At 37.5% G+C, this 20,093-nt stretch overlaps 4 protein-coding genes across 6 annotated transcripts; 3 read left to right on the forward strand and 1 right to left on the reverse strand.

Moving 5' to 3' along the window:
- The first annotated feature begins 523 nt into the window (after window positions 1-523).
- On the forward strand, window positions 524-10,531 carry LOC109049222 (polyunsaturated fatty acid 5-lipoxygenase-like). 3 transcript variants are annotated; one of them, XM_042727462.1, is made up of 15 exons: window positions 524-648; window positions 3,634-3,777; window positions 4,621-4,825; window positions 4,930-5,011; window positions 5,117-5,239; window positions 5,404-5,510; window positions 6,595-6,767; window positions 6,857-7,000; window positions 7,167-7,370; window positions 7,516-7,602; window positions 7,747-7,916; window positions 8,063-8,184; window positions 9,136-9,236; window positions 9,409-9,579; window positions 9,784-10,531. In XM_042727462.1, the coding sequence occupies exons 2-15, from the start codon at window positions 3,634-3,636 to the stop codon at window positions 9,961-9,963; spliced, it is 2,013 nt and encodes a 670-aa protein (XP_042583396.1). In that variant the 5' UTR covers window positions 524-648; the 3' UTR covers window positions 9,964-10,531. The 3 variants fall into 3 exon arrangements, with proteins under 3 accessions (XP_042583396.1, XP_042583397.1, XP_018922480.2); XM_042727463.1 differs by having other exon boundaries at window positions 546-598; XM_019066935.2 differs by lacking the exon at window positions 524-648 and adding an exon at window positions 1,622-1,967.
- Window positions 10,532-10,659: 128 nt separating this feature from the next.
- LOC109049224 (ribonuclease kappa-A) lies at window positions 10,660-12,226 on the reverse strand. Its single transcript, XM_019066937.2, has 3 exons — window positions 11,955-12,226; window positions 11,415-11,497; window positions 10,660-11,210 (listed from the first exon to the last, which is right to left on the reverse strand). The coding sequence occupies exons 1-3, from the start codon at window positions 12,030-12,032 to the stop codon at window positions 11,066-11,068; spliced, it is 306 nt and encodes a 101-aa protein (XP_018922482.1). The 5' UTR covers window positions 12,033-12,226; the 3' UTR covers window positions 10,660-11,065.
- Window positions 12,227-12,573: 347 nt separating this feature from the next.
- On the forward strand, window positions 12,574-16,635 carry si:dkey-6n21.12 (schwannomin-interacting protein 1). The gene is made up of 7 exons (XM_042727467.1): window positions 12,574-13,105; window positions 14,207-14,424; window positions 14,596-14,711; window positions 14,803-14,890; window positions 15,055-15,216; window positions 15,864-15,981; window positions 16,066-16,635. The coding sequence occupies exons 2-7, from the start codon at window positions 14,218-14,220 to the stop codon at window positions 16,164-16,166; spliced, it is 792 nt and encodes a 263-aa protein (XP_042583401.1). The 5' UTR covers window positions 12,574-13,105; window positions 14,207-14,217; the 3' UTR covers window positions 16,167-16,635.
- Window positions 16,636-16,770: 135 nt separating this feature from the next.
- LOC109049470 (P2Y purinoceptor 3-like) lies at window positions 16,771-19,799 on the forward strand. Its single transcript, XM_042727465.1, has 2 exons — window positions 16,771-17,029; window positions 17,886-19,799. The coding sequence occupies exon 2, from the start codon at window positions 18,027-18,029 to the stop codon at window positions 19,260-19,262; it is 1,236 nt and encodes a 411-aa protein (XP_042583399.1). The 5' UTR covers window positions 16,771-17,029; window positions 17,886-18,026; the 3' UTR covers window positions 19,263-19,799.
- Window positions 19,800-20,093: the final 294 nt, after the last annotated feature.

Genomic DNA, 20,093 nt, shown 5'->3' on the forward strand with positions numbered 1-20,093 from the left:
TTCTGTAGAAATTAGACACTATCATTTCTAAGTTTTAGGTGAAGTAAATTATAACCACAATTTGAATGAAATCAACATGTAACAGGGAACTGATATTGAGTCTTGCACAACAGCAGCTTGGCATGAGATGTCTACTAAACGGGGAACTCTGTGGACATGGCATGCAAAACAAGGCCACAGAAATGCATTCATTATCCTACATAAATTCATTTCCTGAGCTCTGCTCCTGCTCCTGCTTGACTTCCTGAGTATTTTTTGGTACTACAGTATGTCCCTTTTAAGTTCTCATTAGTGATATAATTTTAAAGGATGGTGTGATTAGATGAAGTGCAGTGCTCTTGCATGTTGTTTTTGAAAACAAATATCAGAATTCTTAGATCATCACGTGTTTAGTGATATATCTCTTATGCAAAAAATACATAGCTTAGAGCAATGATCTCCAACCCTGCTCCTGGAGAGCTACCGTCCTGCAGACTTCAGTTCCAACACACCTGTCTGTAATTATCAAGTAGCCCTGAACACCTTGATTAGCTGCCTCAGGTGTGTTTGATAGGGGTTGGAGCTGAAACGTGTAGGACAGAAGCTCTCCAGGAGCAAGGTTTGAGACCTCTGGCTTAGAGTTTCTGCACAACCATTCAAACGTTTGGGGTTATTAAGATTTTTTTTTTTAATGATTTTGAAAGAAGTCTTGCATTTGTTTGATGAAAAATACAGTAATGTAATTTATTCCTGTGATGAAGCTGAATTTAACAGTTTTTTCAGTGCCAAATGATGCTTCAGAAATCATTCTAATATGCTGATTTGGTGCTCAAGAAATATTTCGTTTCATCAGTGAAAACAACTTTGCTGCATAATATTTTTGTGGGAACCACAATACATTTTTGTCCAGAATGAATGGATGAATAAAGTTAAGAAAAACAGTTATTAGAAATGGAAATCATTTGTAACATTATGCTGATGTTTGACCCCACACTTTTGAACAGTAGTGCCTTAAAATAACATACCAGAGGACAACAAAGGAACGTGCTTCGATTACACCACATCATGTCTGCCATGTACTTCCTCAACACCAAGTACATTTTGCATGTATTTAAGCCTTCTGCCAACACTAAAATGCCCTTGTAAATGCACACATGCACAACGCTGAAGTTTTTAAAAATGTTTTATTTTGCTCACTATAACTTTTATTGAGATTTTAAGTTTAAATGTTATGTAAAACCCTAAATCCTTCATGTCCTGTATTAAAAGATATTCAGGACCAAAAATTGAAACGATAATCTGAAACAAACCAATGGAAAAATAAGTGAAATGTCTTGGTTGGAGTCCTGGTATTTGCCAGTAACCTGTATTGCTTGAAATTCTGCACAGCACGGCCTTCTTTACAAATAAACTCTTTGCAGTGACAAGCTGTAACACTTTGACCTCTTAACTGAAGTGTTGTTAGAAGTCTAGTTGAAATGTGATTGTGCTGTCTCAGACGCTGGTTTCATGTGAAAGTTTCACATAAGCTTCAGTGAGGTTTCACAAGTTCAGTACAAAAAAATTCTAATGTTTAACATTGTGGTTTTTCTATGAGCTAGAACTACCCACTTCCTTGAAATGGACAGCAAAGAAAAATGAATAAACAAATGAGGAGGTTAAAATATCAGTCCATAGAGGACTGTGACAGAAAGGGCTAAAGGGGTGAGAGAGGGGGAAGGGATGGAAAGGAGGTATGAGGGAGGAGACCAGTAGAGACATATTTCAAAGCAAATATCTGCCTGATTCAGTAAGTGAAACTGGAAGGTAAGTGAACAGCCAGTTGATGTTTATAAAGGGGTTTGCAACAGGCTGACATGAAATAAGGAAACTAGTTGGTTGAGAAAAAAGGACAGTAAGGGGGCGGAAAAAAACCAAGAGAAACAACAGCAAAGAAGGAGCAACACAAAAAGCAGATTTTCACCACCACACCATTCTACAAAGAAAAGGTAAAAAATTTTCCTCCAACTTTTCTTTAGATTTCTGTCAATTTACTGGAACATATTTAAGCAACTCCAATGGGTTTCTAATGTTCTCTGTTGATTTTAAGTTAATTCTATGAGTGTTTATTCGCAGGTTACCTCACTGTTAAGAACTCTGTGAGACGCTGTCAATTGGAATAACTAGTCTAGGCACTTCTTTAAGTCTTTTTAAGTCCTTCGAGGCATGTTTCCTGATGGCCGTAATATGATGATGCTTCTAAGCTTTTAGGCTATGTATGTGTGTCTGTCTGTGTGCTATCTATGCAAAACATTTTTTTATGCACCTGTACAGAGTGCAGTTTTATTAGCAGGTGTAACGGACAGATAAATGAGCTCGCTCTAAAATATCTTGGTGAAACCAGTCTGATAAAAGTTTTTCTAGATGTGCGGTGGTTGGTTAAAGATCACCAAGCTTGATTAATCTGAACTAGAAAAGCGTGAGAAAAGCTACTACAACAGCAACAACTAATGAAACTCTTTACCATATACTAATACAGTTTTACAATTTTAAGTGGTTAGACATAAATTAACACTGAACAATAGCATATCTTAAATTAATATTAACCTAGATTAATAAATGCTGTAAAAAAAATCATGATACCTAATGCATAACTAACAAATAAATCTTATAAAATGTTCCCTTCTATTCCTTTATATTAATACTGTACTGTCATATTTTTTCTACTGTAAATACCACATACACAATGTACTCTTTCATTTTCATAGTTTGAATTGTGTTGTATTTGTATTATTACAAGCTCACTAGATCAAATTGCGCTGAAGTGTCTGCCTGCATTTGAATCTTTTCTATCTGATAATACATTGAGGATTTTTATTCTATTCAAGGCCCTATGCTGATTTGATTGTAGATGTGTCTTGGTTTCATGTTTAATATATATATATATATATATATATATACACACTGTGTGTGTGTATACACACAATAAATATACACAGTACCCACACATATATTATGTAAAAAAAAAAAAAAACTTATTTTGGATGCTATTAATCGGTTGACAGCACTAATATATATGTGTGTGTATAAATATATATATATATACACACATAAACTTTATATATGTATTTATTAGTGGTGCAGTTGCTGCAGATTTGTCGGCTGCACATCCATGATGCGAATTTCCCATTCAACCGCATCCCAAAGCTGCTCTATTGGATTGAGATCTGGTGACTGTGGAGGCCATTTAAGTAAAGTGAACTCATTGTTATGTTCAAGAATCTATTTTGAGTTGATTTGAGCTTTGTGACATGGTGCATTATCCTGCTGGAAGTAGCCATCAGAAGATGGGTACACTGTAGTCATAAAGGGATGGACATGGTCACCAACAATACTCAGGTAGGCTGTGGTGTGTAAACTATGCTCAATTTGTACTAACGGGCCCAAAGTGTGTCAAGAAAATATCCCCCACACCATTACACCACAACCAGCAGCCTGAACCGTTGAGACAAGGCAGTATGGATCCATTCTTTCATGTTCGTTATGCCAAATTCTGACCCTAGCAATTTGTGTTACCATTACCAAGCAATTGTACAGGTGTACCTAATAAAGTGGCCGGTGAGTGTATATAGCATCTGAAGACGATATACTACAGTTACATTTGTATGTGTGCAGATGGAGTACAAAGTGACCGTGGCCACCGGGACCTCCGAATATTCAGGAACCAATAACTATATATACGTGACTCTGGTTGGAGAGAGAGGAGAGAGTGAGAGAACTGTGCTGGACAATCCAGGCCTAGACTTCCGCAGAGGAGCAGTGAGTAAACATGCTTGTGTGCTTATGATTAAATAAATAATTTCTTCCTTTTTCCTCTGTCTAGTGGAGTAGAGATCTTTTTAATTTACAAGTGACAAATAATCATAATGTTATGAAAAAAAAAAACACATTTCCAAAAAAGAAAAAAATCTATCTCTAAAAAGTAGACACACACGCCAATGTTAAAATTTTGACCAATAAGTGATGTGAAGTGAAGGGACACACAGCCAAGTATGGTTACCCATACTCAGAATTCGTGCTCTGCATTTAACCCATCCAAAGTGCACACACACAGCAGTGAACACACACACACACCATGAACACACATCCGGTGCAGTGGGCAGCCATTTATGCTTCAGCGCCCGGGGAGCAGTTGGGGGTTCGGTGCCTTGCTCAAGGGCACCTCAGTCGTGGGATTGCCAGCCCGAGACTCGAACCCACAACCTTAGGGTTAGGAATCAATCTCTCTAACCACTAGGCCATGACTTCCCCCAATAATGTTCAGAAAAATATTTTTTATGTAATAGCCAATAACTGATAAATGGATGAATTATTTTTTACTATTATGTCTAAAAAATTTAATAAAACACTAAACTATAAACAAACATTTTAGATGATACAAGTGAATTTAGAAGTATGAAAACCAGATTATCATTCTGAGATTTGTTAAATACTACATTTAAAGGTGTTATTAAATTTTGTTTTTAAAGAATAAGTGAGCATTAAATGATGGCGAAATGTAGTCTAAATGTACAAAATATGAGAAATAACTTAATATGCAATACTGACTAATAATAATGAATTAAAACATCTCTAATATTGATAATTCTCATCATTTTGTAGGTGGATGATTACACAGTTAAAAGCTCTGCTGATTTGGGTCCACTGATACTGGTGCGTCTGGAGAAGCAGAAGTACTGGGTGGAGGATAACTGGTTCTGCCGTTACGTGAAAGTTAGTGTACCTGGACAAAGATGCAGCTATACTTTTCCCTGTTACCGTTGGCTAGTGGGAGATAAAGTGGTGGTAGAGCTGAGAGAAGGCACAGGTCAGTTATGTTGAACTGCAAATGCAATAACAACTAAGATCAATCTGAGATCAAAATGAATCTGCATGGTCAAATCCTCAACTCGGGTTCCTTTTCTCTCATAGCCAAAAAGATCAGTGATGACACTTTGCCACTGGAGATATCTCACAGAAAAGCAGAGCTTCAGGAGAGGCAAAAAATATACAGGTCTTCAAGGCAACTGCATACACTGACCTAATCATTACATTCCTATCATTGTAAAGAATGTACTTCTCACAAAATCCCTGTTGAACACTGTGTCTCACCTATCAGATGGCTTGCATGGGCCCCAAGCATCCCAAAATGCATTGATGCCAAGTCAGAGGCTGATCTCCCCCAGGACGCTCGCTTTGACAACGAGAAGCGCAGTGACTTTGTGGGATCCCTTCACTATGCGTGAGTAAAATGCACTACAGGTTTTGAGGTGCAAGTATTGTTTTATTAGAGTGACGTGATATTTTAAGGTGCAGAAGTCTGTGTGTTCCCCTGTCTATGCATTATTTCATTACTATTACATTCATCTAATCACTAAATCATTTGTACATCATTTGGCCTCTCAGGCTTTTGGAGCTCTCTCTGAAAAAACTGGCAATCAAGTTCGGGAAGTCCTGGAATGACCTGGACGACTTCAAAAGGATCTTCTGGAAGCTAAGAAGCCCTATAGCTGGTAACAATCACAAAATGTTCACTTTTTTGGCTTAATACTAAGCTTAGTTACTAAAAAATATGCATTTCATGCAAATCACTTCATTTCTCGGCATGGGTGTTGCTAGGCCATTTTTAGGGGGGAGAAATAACCGGTTCCCCAACTACTGTAGCCTAAATTTTCCTTGCATTCAACCCTCATCACACCACAGCTGTTTCCTCCAGTGAAAATGGATGAAAACATATGAAAACAGGCGTGTTGCCATTTTCATTTGAAAATTTAACTTTCAACATAATACATTCCAGTGCATGTGGCAAAGAGCATAGTTTGCATACTTGAGCTAAGGAAAGAGGGTTGTACTATACATGCAAACAGTAAAATGTGTTTGTACAGTAAACAGGTTGAGTGTGTGTGTGATCATGAAGACTTGAATTGGGCTTATTCAGTACTCAAATGTTATACCTATCTATGCAATACAGTGGAATACCGCCCCTGTTTCTCGGAAAGCTCTCTTCCCAGAAAATGTCGTTCTGTAAGATGTTTATGTAACTCAGATATGTATAGGAGATATGTATCATCATGAATGGCATTTCACAATGTCATGCCACAATTTAACGTTTACTCCCACTCTTGGAGAAACTCTTGGGCAACAGAAACTAATGATAAATTAAACGGCACTTACCTCAGTCTACTCGTGAGCTTTTTTATAGTCGCATGAACTTTACACGCTCTTTTAGTGTCTGAGAGAAAAATGTGCAGAGCGTTATCTGGAGTAAAGAAAAGACAGTGTTATTCGTTGCTCATTGTACAATAAAACATATTTTAAATGACCATAAAGGGCATTTCAACAGACAGGTGAGCAGTTATAAAAACAGGTGGAAGTAGCGTGTCTGTCAGGAGCTATTTTTGCTCGACGTTATTTACCTCATAAATATGCAAATAAGAACGAATTCCAGGGGTTAGAGAAACAGTTTTAGCTGTTTGTTGATTGATTTTGTTTATTGGCTTGACTTAAAATAATCATTGCTGAATCAACATACTTACAAATGTGTTTCTAAATGTTATTAAATGAATAACATGAATTTGTGATAAATATTCTGATCAGAATACACAATGAACCACTGGAAAGAAGACTGGTTTTTTGGTTACCAGTTCCTCAATGGCTCAAACCCACGTATGATTACCAAATGCAAAGAGCTGCCCTCAAACTTCCCTGTCACTGGAGACATGGTGCAGTCTTCTCTGATACCTACAACCACGCTGAAGGAGGAACTCAAGGTCAGAGTTTAGTGCTTATTTTCTTAAATACAATGGATTCTTGGAAAAGTGCATCTAATATTTGTGTTTCTTTGTCTCTCCTGCTAAAGGAAGGAAATATATTCCTGGTTGATTATGCGATAATGGATGGGATTCCTGCCAATGTAATTAGAGACAGGATACAGCACATAGCTTCCCCGCTTTGCTTACTGTATGAGCATCCTGAGAAAGGTCTTATTCCCATCGCCATACAGGTAAAACTTACTGACTCACATTTACTTTATCATAATAATCTGGGATGAATATAAAGCAGAGTTTTCCTAAACTTATTCCTGCCTCCATCAGCTGAAAATGTTTGAAAAAAAGACAAAACGCATGTAAACATGAATTCTGCTGATTGTTCTTCTCTCTTCTTTTCAGCTTGGTCAGAAACCTGATAAGGACACACCCATATTTCTACCTAGCGATCCTCCTCTGGCCTGGTTGTTGGCTAAGATGTGGGTTCGTCACTCTGAGTTCCAGGTCTTTCAGTTGTTATCACATCTGCTTCGCACACACTTGGTGGTAGAAGTGATCTGTGTGTCCACACTCCGACAGCTGCCTGCTGTTCACCCTATATATAAGGTTAGAGGAAGTCTAAAAGAATGCTTTTTTAGGAAAGATATATTTGCATGTTTAGTTAGACAATTACTGTTATATCAAAATCGCTCATTCGTTAAATTATCCAGATGCATGTTAAGGGTCTTCTTTACTTTTTCCCTTATTGCAGCTCTTAACTCCACACCTGAGGTATACGCTTGAGATTAATTGTCGTGGAAGAACACAGCTCCTCTCAATGGATGGCATCTTCAAAAAGGTGAGTAAACAAAGACTACAAAAAATACTATTTTTAGCACTTTGGGCACTGGATTTTTAGTGGTCCTGGATCTAAAACCAGCCAACTGTAGTGTATTTTTAATTCACTCACTTGGTCATAAATATCAAAACTTGTGTTTTTCAGGTGGTATCAACAGGTGGAGATGGACTCTTGATTCTGGCCCAAAGGGAGTATAAAGTATTAACCTATCGCTCCCTCCAGCCCAAATTTGACTTCTTGGACAGAGGAGTTACTAAACTGAAAGACTATTTCTACAGGGACCATTCCATGATGCTGTGGAATGTAATTCAAAAGTAATGTATTTAAATAGGATTTCTTAATTCAGGGCTTTTAATTCTTATGCCTGTAGATGTGCAATAGACATCATTCTTTTAGACATTTGCATTTGAAAACTCACATCAGACCTATTTCCTTTAACGCTATTTTTTTTTCCCCTCAGTTTTGTTTCAGGAATAGTTTCCCTGTACTACAAGAGTGATAGTGAAGTTGAACAGGACTCAGAACTTCAGGCGTGGATTCATGATGTGGCTGTGGAGGGCTTTGTGGATGTGCCTCATTTTGGTAAGATATGAATGGCCTACATGACTGCATCACTGGACTTATAAATGTCCTGTAGTGGATAAAGAACCCTTTGCAGTGTATTTATTTAGGCTTAACATATACACTACAGTTTGAAAGGTTGTGGTCAGTACCTTGTTTTTAAAAGAAATGAATACTTTTATTTTGAAGGATTCATTAAATTGAGCAAAAGGGACAGTAAATACATTTATAATGTTACAAATGATTTCAGTTTCAAATAAATGCTGTCCTTTTAAAATTTTAAAGAATTCTGAAAAAATGTTTCTTGAGCATCAAATCATTTTGAAGGATAATGTGACACTGTAGACCAAAGTAATATTGAACTATTGAAAATGAAGCTTTGCCATCACATGAATGAATAATATATATATATATATATATATATATAGGAAACAGTTATTTTGAAATTGCAATAATATTTCACAATATTACTGTATTTTTGATCAAATAGGTCTAGCATAAGAGACTATTTTGGTGGGCACAGGAGACTTTTCAAAAAATATTTTTATCAATCTAACCCTATAATTTTGGATGGCAATATAAATCTTCCAGTACAATACACAAATACAGGTCACTGATATTGCATTTTGAAAATGGTCAAAAGACATCAGTGGGATAAATACCATAGACTGTATAAAAACAGATAAATACAGGGGCTGCAGGCCAGATGCACCATTAACTCAAAATAAAACAGGAAAGGAAGTAATAAAGAACATAAAGAATTATAATACAGTGACCCCTTGTGGTCACTAGGGGATGAAACCTGTCCATAGTATGTGTCTCGTCATAATGAACTACATGAGCTGTTTGCCTTGTGCTTTTGTGTGAAGGAACCTAATATAGAGAAGAAGGAAAAAAGAACGAGAATAAGCTAAATAAATGGCACTTGAAATGGACTCTTAGGAGTAACTATTCATGTTTCTTGCATGTCAGGCCTAGCCAGTGAGCTGAAGACAAAAGAAGAACTCATCACACTGTTAAGCGTGGCGATCTTTACCAGCACAGCACAACATGCTGCCACCAACAATGGACAGGTAACTAACACATCACATTTTATCAAATTTATATATACTTTAAATATATTGCTTAATTTTCACTATACTGAATGCAGGTTACCAGACATGAAGTGTGTTGCCTAAAAATCAGTTTACGAGGCATTACATAGCTTTATTGTGATCACTGTTGCTCTCCCTCTCTGTACTGTAGTTTGATTGGTGTGCGTGGGTTCCCAATACACCCTGCACCATGCGGCACCCTCCACCAACAGACAAGGATGCTGTCACCATGGGCATGATCATGGACACCCTCCCTGATATTAGCCAGTCCTGTGTGGAGATGGCCATCACATGGCACTTGGGCAGAGCACAGCCGGATGCGGTGGGTCAATAGCACAGGGCCGTCACAACTGTGCTTTTATATTATTTATGCTTGTATAAGTACAATATAATCCATATTTATAAGTAACATCGGATTATAGCCATCCAAAAGAAATTTCTTTCCATGAAGCATTAAAATGAATTAGCCTTTAACAGATTATCACAGTGATGACTTTAACAGTTCTGTTTCCTCTCTTTTCTTCAGATTCCAATGGGCCAGTATGTGGAACAGTACTTTACTGAGCCTGCTGCTTTGAGGGTGATTGATAAATTCAGAAAGGAGCTGAAAGAACTGGAGGAGCAGATAATAGCTCAGAATGAGGGACTGGAACTGCAGTACCTCTATCTGTGCCCAAGCCGCGTGGAAAATAGCATCACCATTTAAAGAAAACTTTCATTCCAAATTTATGTATACGTATATGTGGAATTTTCCTGAGTAGGTCAGCTAAATCTTAAAGTTAGCACACATTCAAATTACACCCAAAGTGCCTTTCCTAGCTATAGCGGAGACCTATGCCTTTCTCAGGAATGAAAGCAGAAATACTGTGACATAATTATGTAATTTGTTTAGTTTGTAACACTTTTTAAAGAATTAATGCTTTACGTTGGTGTTTTGTTGTTGTTGTTGTTTTACCTTCAATTTCATGAACAGTATTTTTTCTTTCTTTTGAAAATTGTTAAAAATAAAATAAAATAAAAAAAACTTTGTCAGAGGTCACAATTTGTTTGAGTTGAGAGCTGAACTGATTTCTGTGGATTTTTACTCACTGCTGTATTGTTTAATACATGTTATCAGCCTTAAAATATGCACTTCAAATGTGCTGCATATATAGCCCATTCTTCTTCCAGATGAGGACAATGAAACATGCATTACTACTATACTTTTCCAATAGCTGTATTAAAAAAAACATGCATTGTACAGATACTTTCCATAGCAAATAAAGTCTGTTTCGTTATTTCAGTACTTACACGTGAGATGATTTGTTTAGAGTTTCCAGTTATTCACTTAAAATTTTAGAACCATGTTGACTGAGAGACAAGGTCTACACTTATCTATTCCTATAGTGACATACTTCATAGGCAAAATCTTGAGTCATTTATTGTGACAACAGAACCAGTGTGACCATGTAAAATTCCATTCAACATTTACTTAATGAGACTGAATGTATGATAGGTGTTAAGGCTGAATAAAATCGCAATGAAATAATTTTATTTATGTTTCGTTGGTCTACTGATGAAAAGAGGACTATAAAAGGCAAATTAGGGAGGTACCACATAATCATAATGGATAAGCACACACATGATAATTTTATGATAGGCTTCAAGATAGAAAGGCAATAAAGAAAAGCACAGTAAAATAGATAATCATTCAATCTTAAATATCTACACTCATTTAAAGCTTCATTTTAAGGCAAATGCAGCATTACTACATACAAAGACAACAAAGGAATTTAGAGGTAGAGTTATACTCCAATCACTAGGTGGTACTAATGCACCAGATATTCCTTGCGCTTGTTCAGGCGAACTTGACAAAATGACAGGAATCCAATGCCAACGTAGATTGCTGCTGCAATGAAGCAATTGTATCCAACTTGGTTGTACAAATTATAGATGTTTTGCAGCGCCGTTGGCCTGAAATGAGAGAAAAGAATAGTGTGTTAGAAAAAAAGCCAAAACCCCTTCTACTAGACTACTGGACTATATTTTTGGACAAGCTGAGGGGAGGGAAAAAAACAGTCAGAGCTTCTATCATAAAGTCTTGAGAATATGTGACATTCCCTATGTCAGACTTATTTTCCAGCGTGATTAGATGAGTAAACGGCAAAAGGAACTCACCCATCCTCCATGTCTTTCTCTGTGAAGGGTACATCCTCTATGAGCACAGCTGAATGTGTGGTGAAAAAAATCCCCAGCATTGCCTAAGAGGAATAAGACAGAACATTTCGATTATCATGTAGGGCTGTATTTCTCCCTTCCCTGGCACTGTCTGCTAGTCTTCATATTCAGGGTCCTCACACCTTTATGTTCAAGTGGTACTACTTAGTTTGTAGTAAATGGGCAAGGATTTTCAATATCAATATTTTTTATAATTATAGCCCTCACAAAGAGCAATTTCTAGCTAAATAAATATTTTAGCTAAAATAATACTGACTAGAAATTTCCATCACCTTTACAGGCCTGTGAATCAAACTTTTATAATTCCCAGATATTTCAATAGGAACCTTGCATTGTTGTTGACATTGTGTGTGAAGGCAATTTACTACAGTCCCCCAAAAAAGTAAGATATGCTTAATGTATTTCAGTGACCTCTCAGCATGGACTTGCTATGCATAGAAAACACAAGAATAGTGACACAATAGAGAATATTTAACTTACCAACATAATGACACCCCAAATGCTCAGGACCAGTCCACATGCGGCCAGTTTAGGACCGCAGAAAAGCAAAGAAGCCATTCTATAATAGAAGTTTGTCAGTTTTCAGTTACTCGGAGAGATGCCAGAGGACCGTTTCAAACAAAAGAAACTTTATACGACTGTCATTTCAACTTTAAAAGTTACTTTTGTTTAAGTTGTCTAGCCTCGGAAATGTCGGTGTCAACAGCCACCCGATTAAATCAGCTGACTTTAGAGGAAGCGGAAGTAGAGTGACTGAGGAGTGCAACGTCATAAAGAGTTTGAAACAAACTTTATGCACTTCGTTAATATTCAGAGCTCAATGTCTATTTGGACAAACACACGATCCACATCCATTCCAACCATCTTTTACTCGCTTTATTAAACCATTTAAGATGAGGAAATACAAAAACAGCCACGTTTGATCGGGTTTTTAAGCATTTAAAGTTTATTTTCCTTGAATTGTGAAGTTTTAAAGGATGTTTTGTCATCATCCGAGGGTTTATCTAAATTTTCTGTGAACATAATCTAAACCCAGCAGCTCACTGATGGTTACAGTGTTGCCTTCATAAATTAGGCATGTTTAGACTTGCTGACATTTGACACCTAAACCCAAACGGTTTACTTTTCATCTCAAAAACATAACTTTTTTTGTGCAGCTATGTATTAGAAGTCCTTGATTACAATCTACTGGGATGTTAAGGATGTATTCACTTATCTTTTGTAATGATTGCAAATGCTGAAACTGGACACCTGAAGCGGTTACTTTCATGACTCTTCGCTCATTCTCCTCCCTTCACGTTCTCTCCCCATAACAAAACGTCGCCAAATTCCTTTAGTTTTGGCTCTCTGCGTTGAGACATTTTTAAGGAACAAAATGTTGTATTGACTAAACAGGTGAAAAATCAGTAGTTATAACCCTCTAAAGAACGAAGTGTAAGGAGGTGTAAAATAGGAAGAAAATTAATCTCGATGGATGAAAAAGAGTGAAAAGGATAAGGAAGACGAGGAGGGCGCGTAACGGGACAGCACTGAGGAAAACAAGATTTAAAGTCCAAGAAAACTATGGAAATGTATGATTTTTGACTTGTTGGACAGCAAGGCATAATTTAAAAACACATTCCACCAAAAAAAGTAAGTATACCTCTAAAAAAATAAGCAACACAGCAGTTTTAGGATGCATTGTGTCAGTGCAATACGTGGCCAAACGTGATAGCACACGGCTACATTAAAAAGCCTTATAATAATTGGAATGTATAAATTACGTAAAATATGGAAATATATTCCTGTTTATGATTCAAACCTAATTTCCTAATTAGTATTTTTCATGATATTTTGGGACAATGCAGTTTCTGTGGTAATACGGTAGATGGCTCCTCATGTTCTGGATGTTGTAACGTTTCTAGGAAAAAAAAATGCTGAGATGTTTCTGTGAAAGACAAACAAAACACAGATGTTGCAAGAGAAGCTGTTTTACTGGGTAAAATGTTACTTGAACTGAAATACACACTAGTTTCTAATATTCAGGGATAGTGTCTGTTCAGTTAAAACTAAGAAACTGTAGATATTGGTAACTATTTTGAATGGTTAAAAGTTACTAGAATAAGTACTATAGTATTTAATAAATAAATACTAAAAAGGCACCAGAATATATACTTTGGAGTGATATATGAACCACAGCATCCTATAGAATTTAATGGGAATTGAATAGGAAGAATGTGCAGTTTGTTAACAATTGAATAATTAGTCACTACTGGTAGGCCACAAGTAGAAAATGAAGAAATGCTAGTATGTACTAGTGTCTCATTGAATAATATTCTTGTAAGGGAAACGGGTACTGGACACTTTTGAATTATTTTCTAGTAATTAAAAAGTACTATATAATATAATTACATACTATAACTAAAAAGTACTTTCTAGTACTGAGTAAATTCATTTTAAGGAGTAAATATTAAAAAGAGTTTGGAGGGATTGAATTACCGGCGACTGAGTTGAGACCCTTGAGCAGGGCACCGAACCCCCAACTGCTCCCCGGGCGCCGCAGCATGTGTGTGTGCACTTGGATGGGTTAAATGCAGAGCACAAATTTCAAGTTTGGGACACCATACTTGACCACACGTCACGTCCTTTCCTTTAAAGACATTTGGTGTTATAGAATTATTTAGTTATTAGATTTTTTTATTTTTTTCCCCTAAAATATATTGTCTTCTTGATCCTCACTCTTATTCTGTTAGGGACCTTGAGAATGGATGGAGAAAAAGAAAAAGAGCGGGAGAGAGGAGATGAAAAGGAGAGTGATGAGACAGAGGAGGATGCAGAGGGGGCAGCCTTATTATGGCAAGAGGGATACCCTGATGATGACCTGGGCTTACCCATCATGCACTGGGAGGATCTGAGTCTCCGTATTGCTGAACTGGAGAAGCAACAGGAAGAGCGAAGACAGAGGGAAAAGGTCTGAATGAGAGTAAAGATAGTAATGTGCATTAAACGGTAAAAGATTAAAAAACAATCATTTCAAAATACTTTTGGATTGGCAAGAGCTATGGTTCTTTTTACTATACTCCTTGACTATATATCTACCATAACAGCCACCGTGAATTTATACTGGGATGTTTTTCTGCAGGACTTAGACAGGCTGACAGTAGACTGGCCAGAAATCAGAGGGCTGAGCAGTCACAGAGAAACCTATGAGGACATGGAGGATGATTGCAACAGTCGTCTGACTGCTCTGACAACAAGGTCACACAGATTTCATAAATCTCAACCACTTTTCTGTTCACTTCCTTGGAATCTGAATAAAATTTATAGTAATAGTGCTTTATTATTATAGGCTTCAGAGCCAGATGAATCTACAGCTTTGCTTCATCAACAACAGTGAAAGTGAAGAGGAAGAAGAGGAAATGGAGGCAAAGAACGAGGTAAAATAAATTGCAGTACTGACATTTTCACAGTTAATCGCATGCATGTCAACACACTGTAATCTAAACAATGTGATATTTAAGACATATTTCATGTCTGTTATTGATGGGATTTACTTAGTAAGATTAATAATTGCTTTTTATGCTCTTTGTTACCTTTTCAGGTGGCAAAACAGTCCAGTAAGAGTGCCAGCAATCAGAGGTTAGAGAAAGAATGTGGTTCAAGCTCTGCTTCGGCTAAGAAAACCAAATCAAGAGGGTTCAAGAATGATGTCAGAGCTGCACTGAGTGTACTCAGACATAAATTGAGATTGGAGCACAAACAGGTTAGAAAAGAGCACATAATCATATCTTCAAGAAGCACACTTATTCAAATAGTTAGGCATTATTTTCTATTAGTTATGTTGATGCCATGTTCTGTACATTACCATTGAACTATCTGGGGTCAGTAAGATTTTTTTTAAAAGAAATTAATACTTTTATTCAGGAAGGATGCATTAATTTCATCAAAGCTGACAAGACTTTTACATTTATACAAAAAAAATCATTTTCAAATAAATTCTGTTCTTTTGAAAATAATGTTCAGCAAAGAATCCAGAACAAAAAATAATCTCAGTTTCCACAACAGTATTAAGTGGCACAAGGGTTTTCAAAATTGATGATAATAATAATATTAATAATAATGTTTTTTGTGCACCAAATCAGCACAGAATTCTAAAGGTTCATGTGACACTAATGCCTGCTGAAAATTCAGCGTTGCCATCACAGGAATAAAATACATTTTACAATAAGTACAAATAAAAAATAATAATATTTCAACATAATACTGTTTTTACTGTTTATGATCAAATAAACAGCCTTAGTGAGCATAAGAGACTTACGAAAACATTTTTAAATCTTATCATCCCTAAACTTTTCAATGTTTGTGTATAAATGCAAAGTCATAATTGTACTTCACTGACCCCAATCACAGACTGTACCTCCCAGTGAGGCTGTCAGAGAAAGGAAGCACTATGAACGAAATGACTTGAAGAATTTCAGCTTGAAGGAGTTGAAAGCGCTGAGGACCTCACTAAGCAAAGACGTTCATGGTAAGCCTAAGTATTATGTTACATATTGCGTTCAATTGATGATGTCTGTTGTGAATAATTGAGCAAGTCTGTGTATGTGTGTAGACCTCAGTTCAGAGCTGGTGGGTCGACTTCTCACAAGGGACCAGCTGAGAACAGAGCAAGACGCCATGCTCCTGGAGGTACAAGATATGACATCACTCTGATGCGCAGTATTTCCACTAAGGAACAAAATGATGGGACCCTTCCTTTACAAGACTGTCCATGAGCTGCCTGAACTAATTGACTTTAATGTGAAAAGCTACAGACTCCATCATCACTTCAAAAGGCTTTTTCATTACAGTATTTTTCTTGACATTCTTAAGGCACCGATGAGGATTTAAAACTGCAGTTTACACTCTCACAGTTGCAAGATCTAACTGATATAGCAACAAAGCGGTAAAAGACAATATACAGTATGTCTTGACATGCTCTTTTGCTCAATAGTACTCTAATTTGTTTAGTGCCAAAACCAATTATGCCAAGCCTCACATGTTAAGACATGGCTAATAAAAGGCTACAAAGTATGTGTGTGTACATACATTGATTTGCCAAGCAACACATAACTGGATTGTTTGTGTCACTGTTTGTGAAATACCTAAATATTATTTTGTGGAATAAAAGGGAATTCAGTAAGATTGTATGTGTTCTGTTTTGTTGCAGTGGTATAATATTGCTCTTCTATTGTGTGTATCTGTGTGTGTTTTGCCTAGCCAGAGTTTGTGTTGTCAAAAGGCCAGCTCAGCAGTAATAGAGGAAAGAAGAAAGAGGGAGGGACAGATCATGGAGCAAGAGATGACCAAGGAGGGCTGGATTGAGAGAATGGTCAAAATAGTTAAAGGAACTGATGGGAAAGGGAAAGATTCAGGGCTGAATGACTAGACAAAGCCATCACTTCATCCAGATCTTCTTCGATTTGCTCTTCTTGATAGTTGAATTAGCTGTAACTGTGTAGGAATAGAGGTGTTCCTCAGGTTTTATTTATACTTTTGTTTTTTCTAAAAAGGATTTTTATTGCTCTACTAAATAGGTAAGTGAAAGATTTTTAACCGCTTATTACCAGATGTAATAGCTGTTTTTCACTGTCCTTGCGTATGTCAATGATGTTTTACAGTTTCAAAACTCATATTTTGCTTACCCAGAAAAATGTTAATGTGTATCTTGTCTATAAATATTCTTGTCTTTTTAGTCTCATTATTAAATAAGTTTACAGCTATGCAAGGCAGTGAACTATTGCAATATGTGGGTAATGTGAAGGGTTGTTTGCACTGTTTATGGCGTTGTCTGATTCCCCAAGTAAGGACCTTGTTATTTATTTAGCCAAAGTAGTCTACCTTAATGTCATTTAGTGACCTTCAGGTACTCACTGATTTATTTACATAGTATCTTATATGTCTGAGAAGTGGTAGGCAATAAGCAATTCACCACGAGCTCAGTCAGCTGTGCGCTAACTTTACCGGGAGGTGGGGATAGCCATGACATCCATAGAATCTCAAAGGATGTTTAATGTGCAAATGGAGCCAGAGGGAGACTAGATGTAGTTTAACAAAGGCTGAAAGTTTTGAAAGCTGGCAATTACGTATCATTTATATTTGTTTCGAGGAAGAGGGATGTGGAAGAGAGTTCTGGTGTGAGGAACGGGGTGAGGGGTGGGTAAGATAGAATAGAACATTGAGGGGAAGTGTGGTTACTGTTTGATGGGTTAATGAAGTGAAAAGGGTCTGAATCAGCAGCATATATAGGCCTACCTATGCGCAAACAGTACCAGGGGTTGTGAAAGAGAAAGGGGGATGCGGGGAGGGCTTGTGTGGGATGACGACTGCTTTTAAAGGTTTTGGCAAGCTTGGACTTTTTTGTGCATCCTAACACCAATGTATCTCTCATAGATGTTAAACTAGACCACAAGGAGGAGATCGTTGGAAACTCAAACAAACTGGTTCGTTGGAGAAGACGTGGTTTCAGAAGCATAAAAATGGGAGGATGAAACCAGGACGCTCCCTAAGAATCCGATTAAGAACTAGCCTACAATGACGACAAGTGCGCCTACTGTTTTGTTTGAAACAGAGAAGGGGGCAGATGCCCAGCTTTCCTCCTCACACAACTCTTCAGTTTCTGCCTCCTGCAATATTGACGAGTCCTACAAGTACATCTTCCTGCCCATTTGCTACTCCTTTACATTTGTCTTCAGTATAACCCTTAACTTTGTGGTTCTCTACCGTTCCTTTCGACACACCAGGCACTGGAACGCGTCCCTGATTTACATGGTGAACCTAGCCACAACAGACTTCATGTATGGTTTATCCCTGCCCTTTTTGGTGGCCAGTTATGTCATGCGGGACGACTGGGTGTTTGGAGACTTCATGTGCCGTCTAGTGCGTTTCCTCTTCTACTTCAACCTCTACTGCAGCATCTTCTTCCTTACTTGCATCTCAGTGCACCGCTACCTGGGCATCTGCCACCCCATGAAGACCATCACCTTGGAGACCAAACGAGCAGTAAAGGGGACTTGCGTTCTAGTGTGGATTGCCGTTTTCGCACTAACATGCCCAATTTTCCGTTTTGCAAAGACACAGAATCTTCCACGCGAAGGTAAGGGCTCGAGGGAGATGTTCATTAATTGCTGGGATGATGCAATTGATAAAGAGTTCCATGATTACATCCCTTACGGGGTCACGCTTCATTTCTTGGGCTTTTTTGTGCCGTTCAGCATCATTGCCTGGTGCTACTCGCGTGTAGTGTTAACAATATTTCGGACGCTGCACTCTCAACCTCCTCCACAAAGAATCAGAAGTGGGACGGGCTGTGAAAGCGTCGCAGGAATTGGGGGAGAGGGCATGTCAATCATCTTGGGGGCTCAATCGCCTTATGTCAACAGACGGCGCAAGTCCATCAAGACCATAATTACCATCACTCTCCTCTTTGCCCTTTGCTTCTTCCCCTTCCATGTCACTCGCACTATTTTCCTACTGCTGAAAGTGACGAGTAGGGTGCAGTGCCACACCATGCGCATGGTTTCCATCTGTTATAAAATCACTCGGCCGCTGGCCTCTTTCAACGCCTGGCTGAATGCACTGCTTTACTTTCTTACTAAAGAGAAAAACGGGCCCTGTTGTCAAAAACCTGAACATGCCCAGCATGGCCTGCTATGGCCACTTAGAATGCTGGGAAAAGGAGAGGAAGAAGAGAATGAATTTGAAGAGATAAGGAACCACAAGGACAACGGTCCAACAGATAAAAACAATACACACAGAGGTCTGCCTTAAGTTATGAACATGTAAACATGTGACAGTGTAGGACATCAACAAGTGAACCTGGTGGACCTGCCTTCATATGGGATTTATTTGAAACAAACAGATGTTTTAGTTATATTCTCTGTATTTGTATGACTCTGTGTGTTCACATTAAAGTTGAATATTGATTTAATGTATATTAATTGCAAACACACACATATAGAATAATAAGTTAATTTATAAGGTGTCTTATGTCTGCAGTTGTTGGCAGACCTCAGGGTGGACACATTTTGTGCAGGATCTATGTTTAGCGCTGTCATGGATTAATATGTCATGTTGTGAATAATTAAACTGTTCTAATAAACATTTTCTGAACCTGTTTAAATGAAAAACAAATTATGACTGTGATCTTTTGAAGCCACTATACATTAATTAAGCACTATTCCAGATTGGTGTGTCTTTGTGTAAGTACAGAATCTAATTTTGTTGTAGAATAAACTTCTTAAGGGTCAAAGTGTCAGTAAAGATATATTGTTTACATTATATTTCTTTACAAGTATGAGGTAAAGGAAAATTACACATATTAGAAAATGCTGATAATTTCTAAATACATATCTATATCATTCAGTGGCTTTTTTTTCTTTTTCTAAGTACACTGGACATGAGTACATCAGTAGGACATCACAAGCAGCCTACCCTTTGTCCTTCCGTCTTTCTAAAAAACCAGATGATCCACGAAAGACCTCAGCTTCATAGACTGTTATTACTACTTGGTATTACATTGGTTAATGATCAGCTGTCCTGTTGCAAGATTTTCTGAACCAAAGGAGCCTGTCTAAATGTAAACATTTCTGTATGGTAGTA

This window comes from Cyprinus carpio, chromosome B7 (genome assembly GCF_018340385.1).
Source record: "Cyprinus carpio isolate SPL01 chromosome B7, ASM1834038v1, whole genome shotgun sequence".
Classification (NCBI taxonomy): domain Eukaryota; kingdom Metazoa; phylum Chordata; class Actinopteri; order Cypriniformes; family Cyprinidae; genus Cyprinus; species Cyprinus carpio.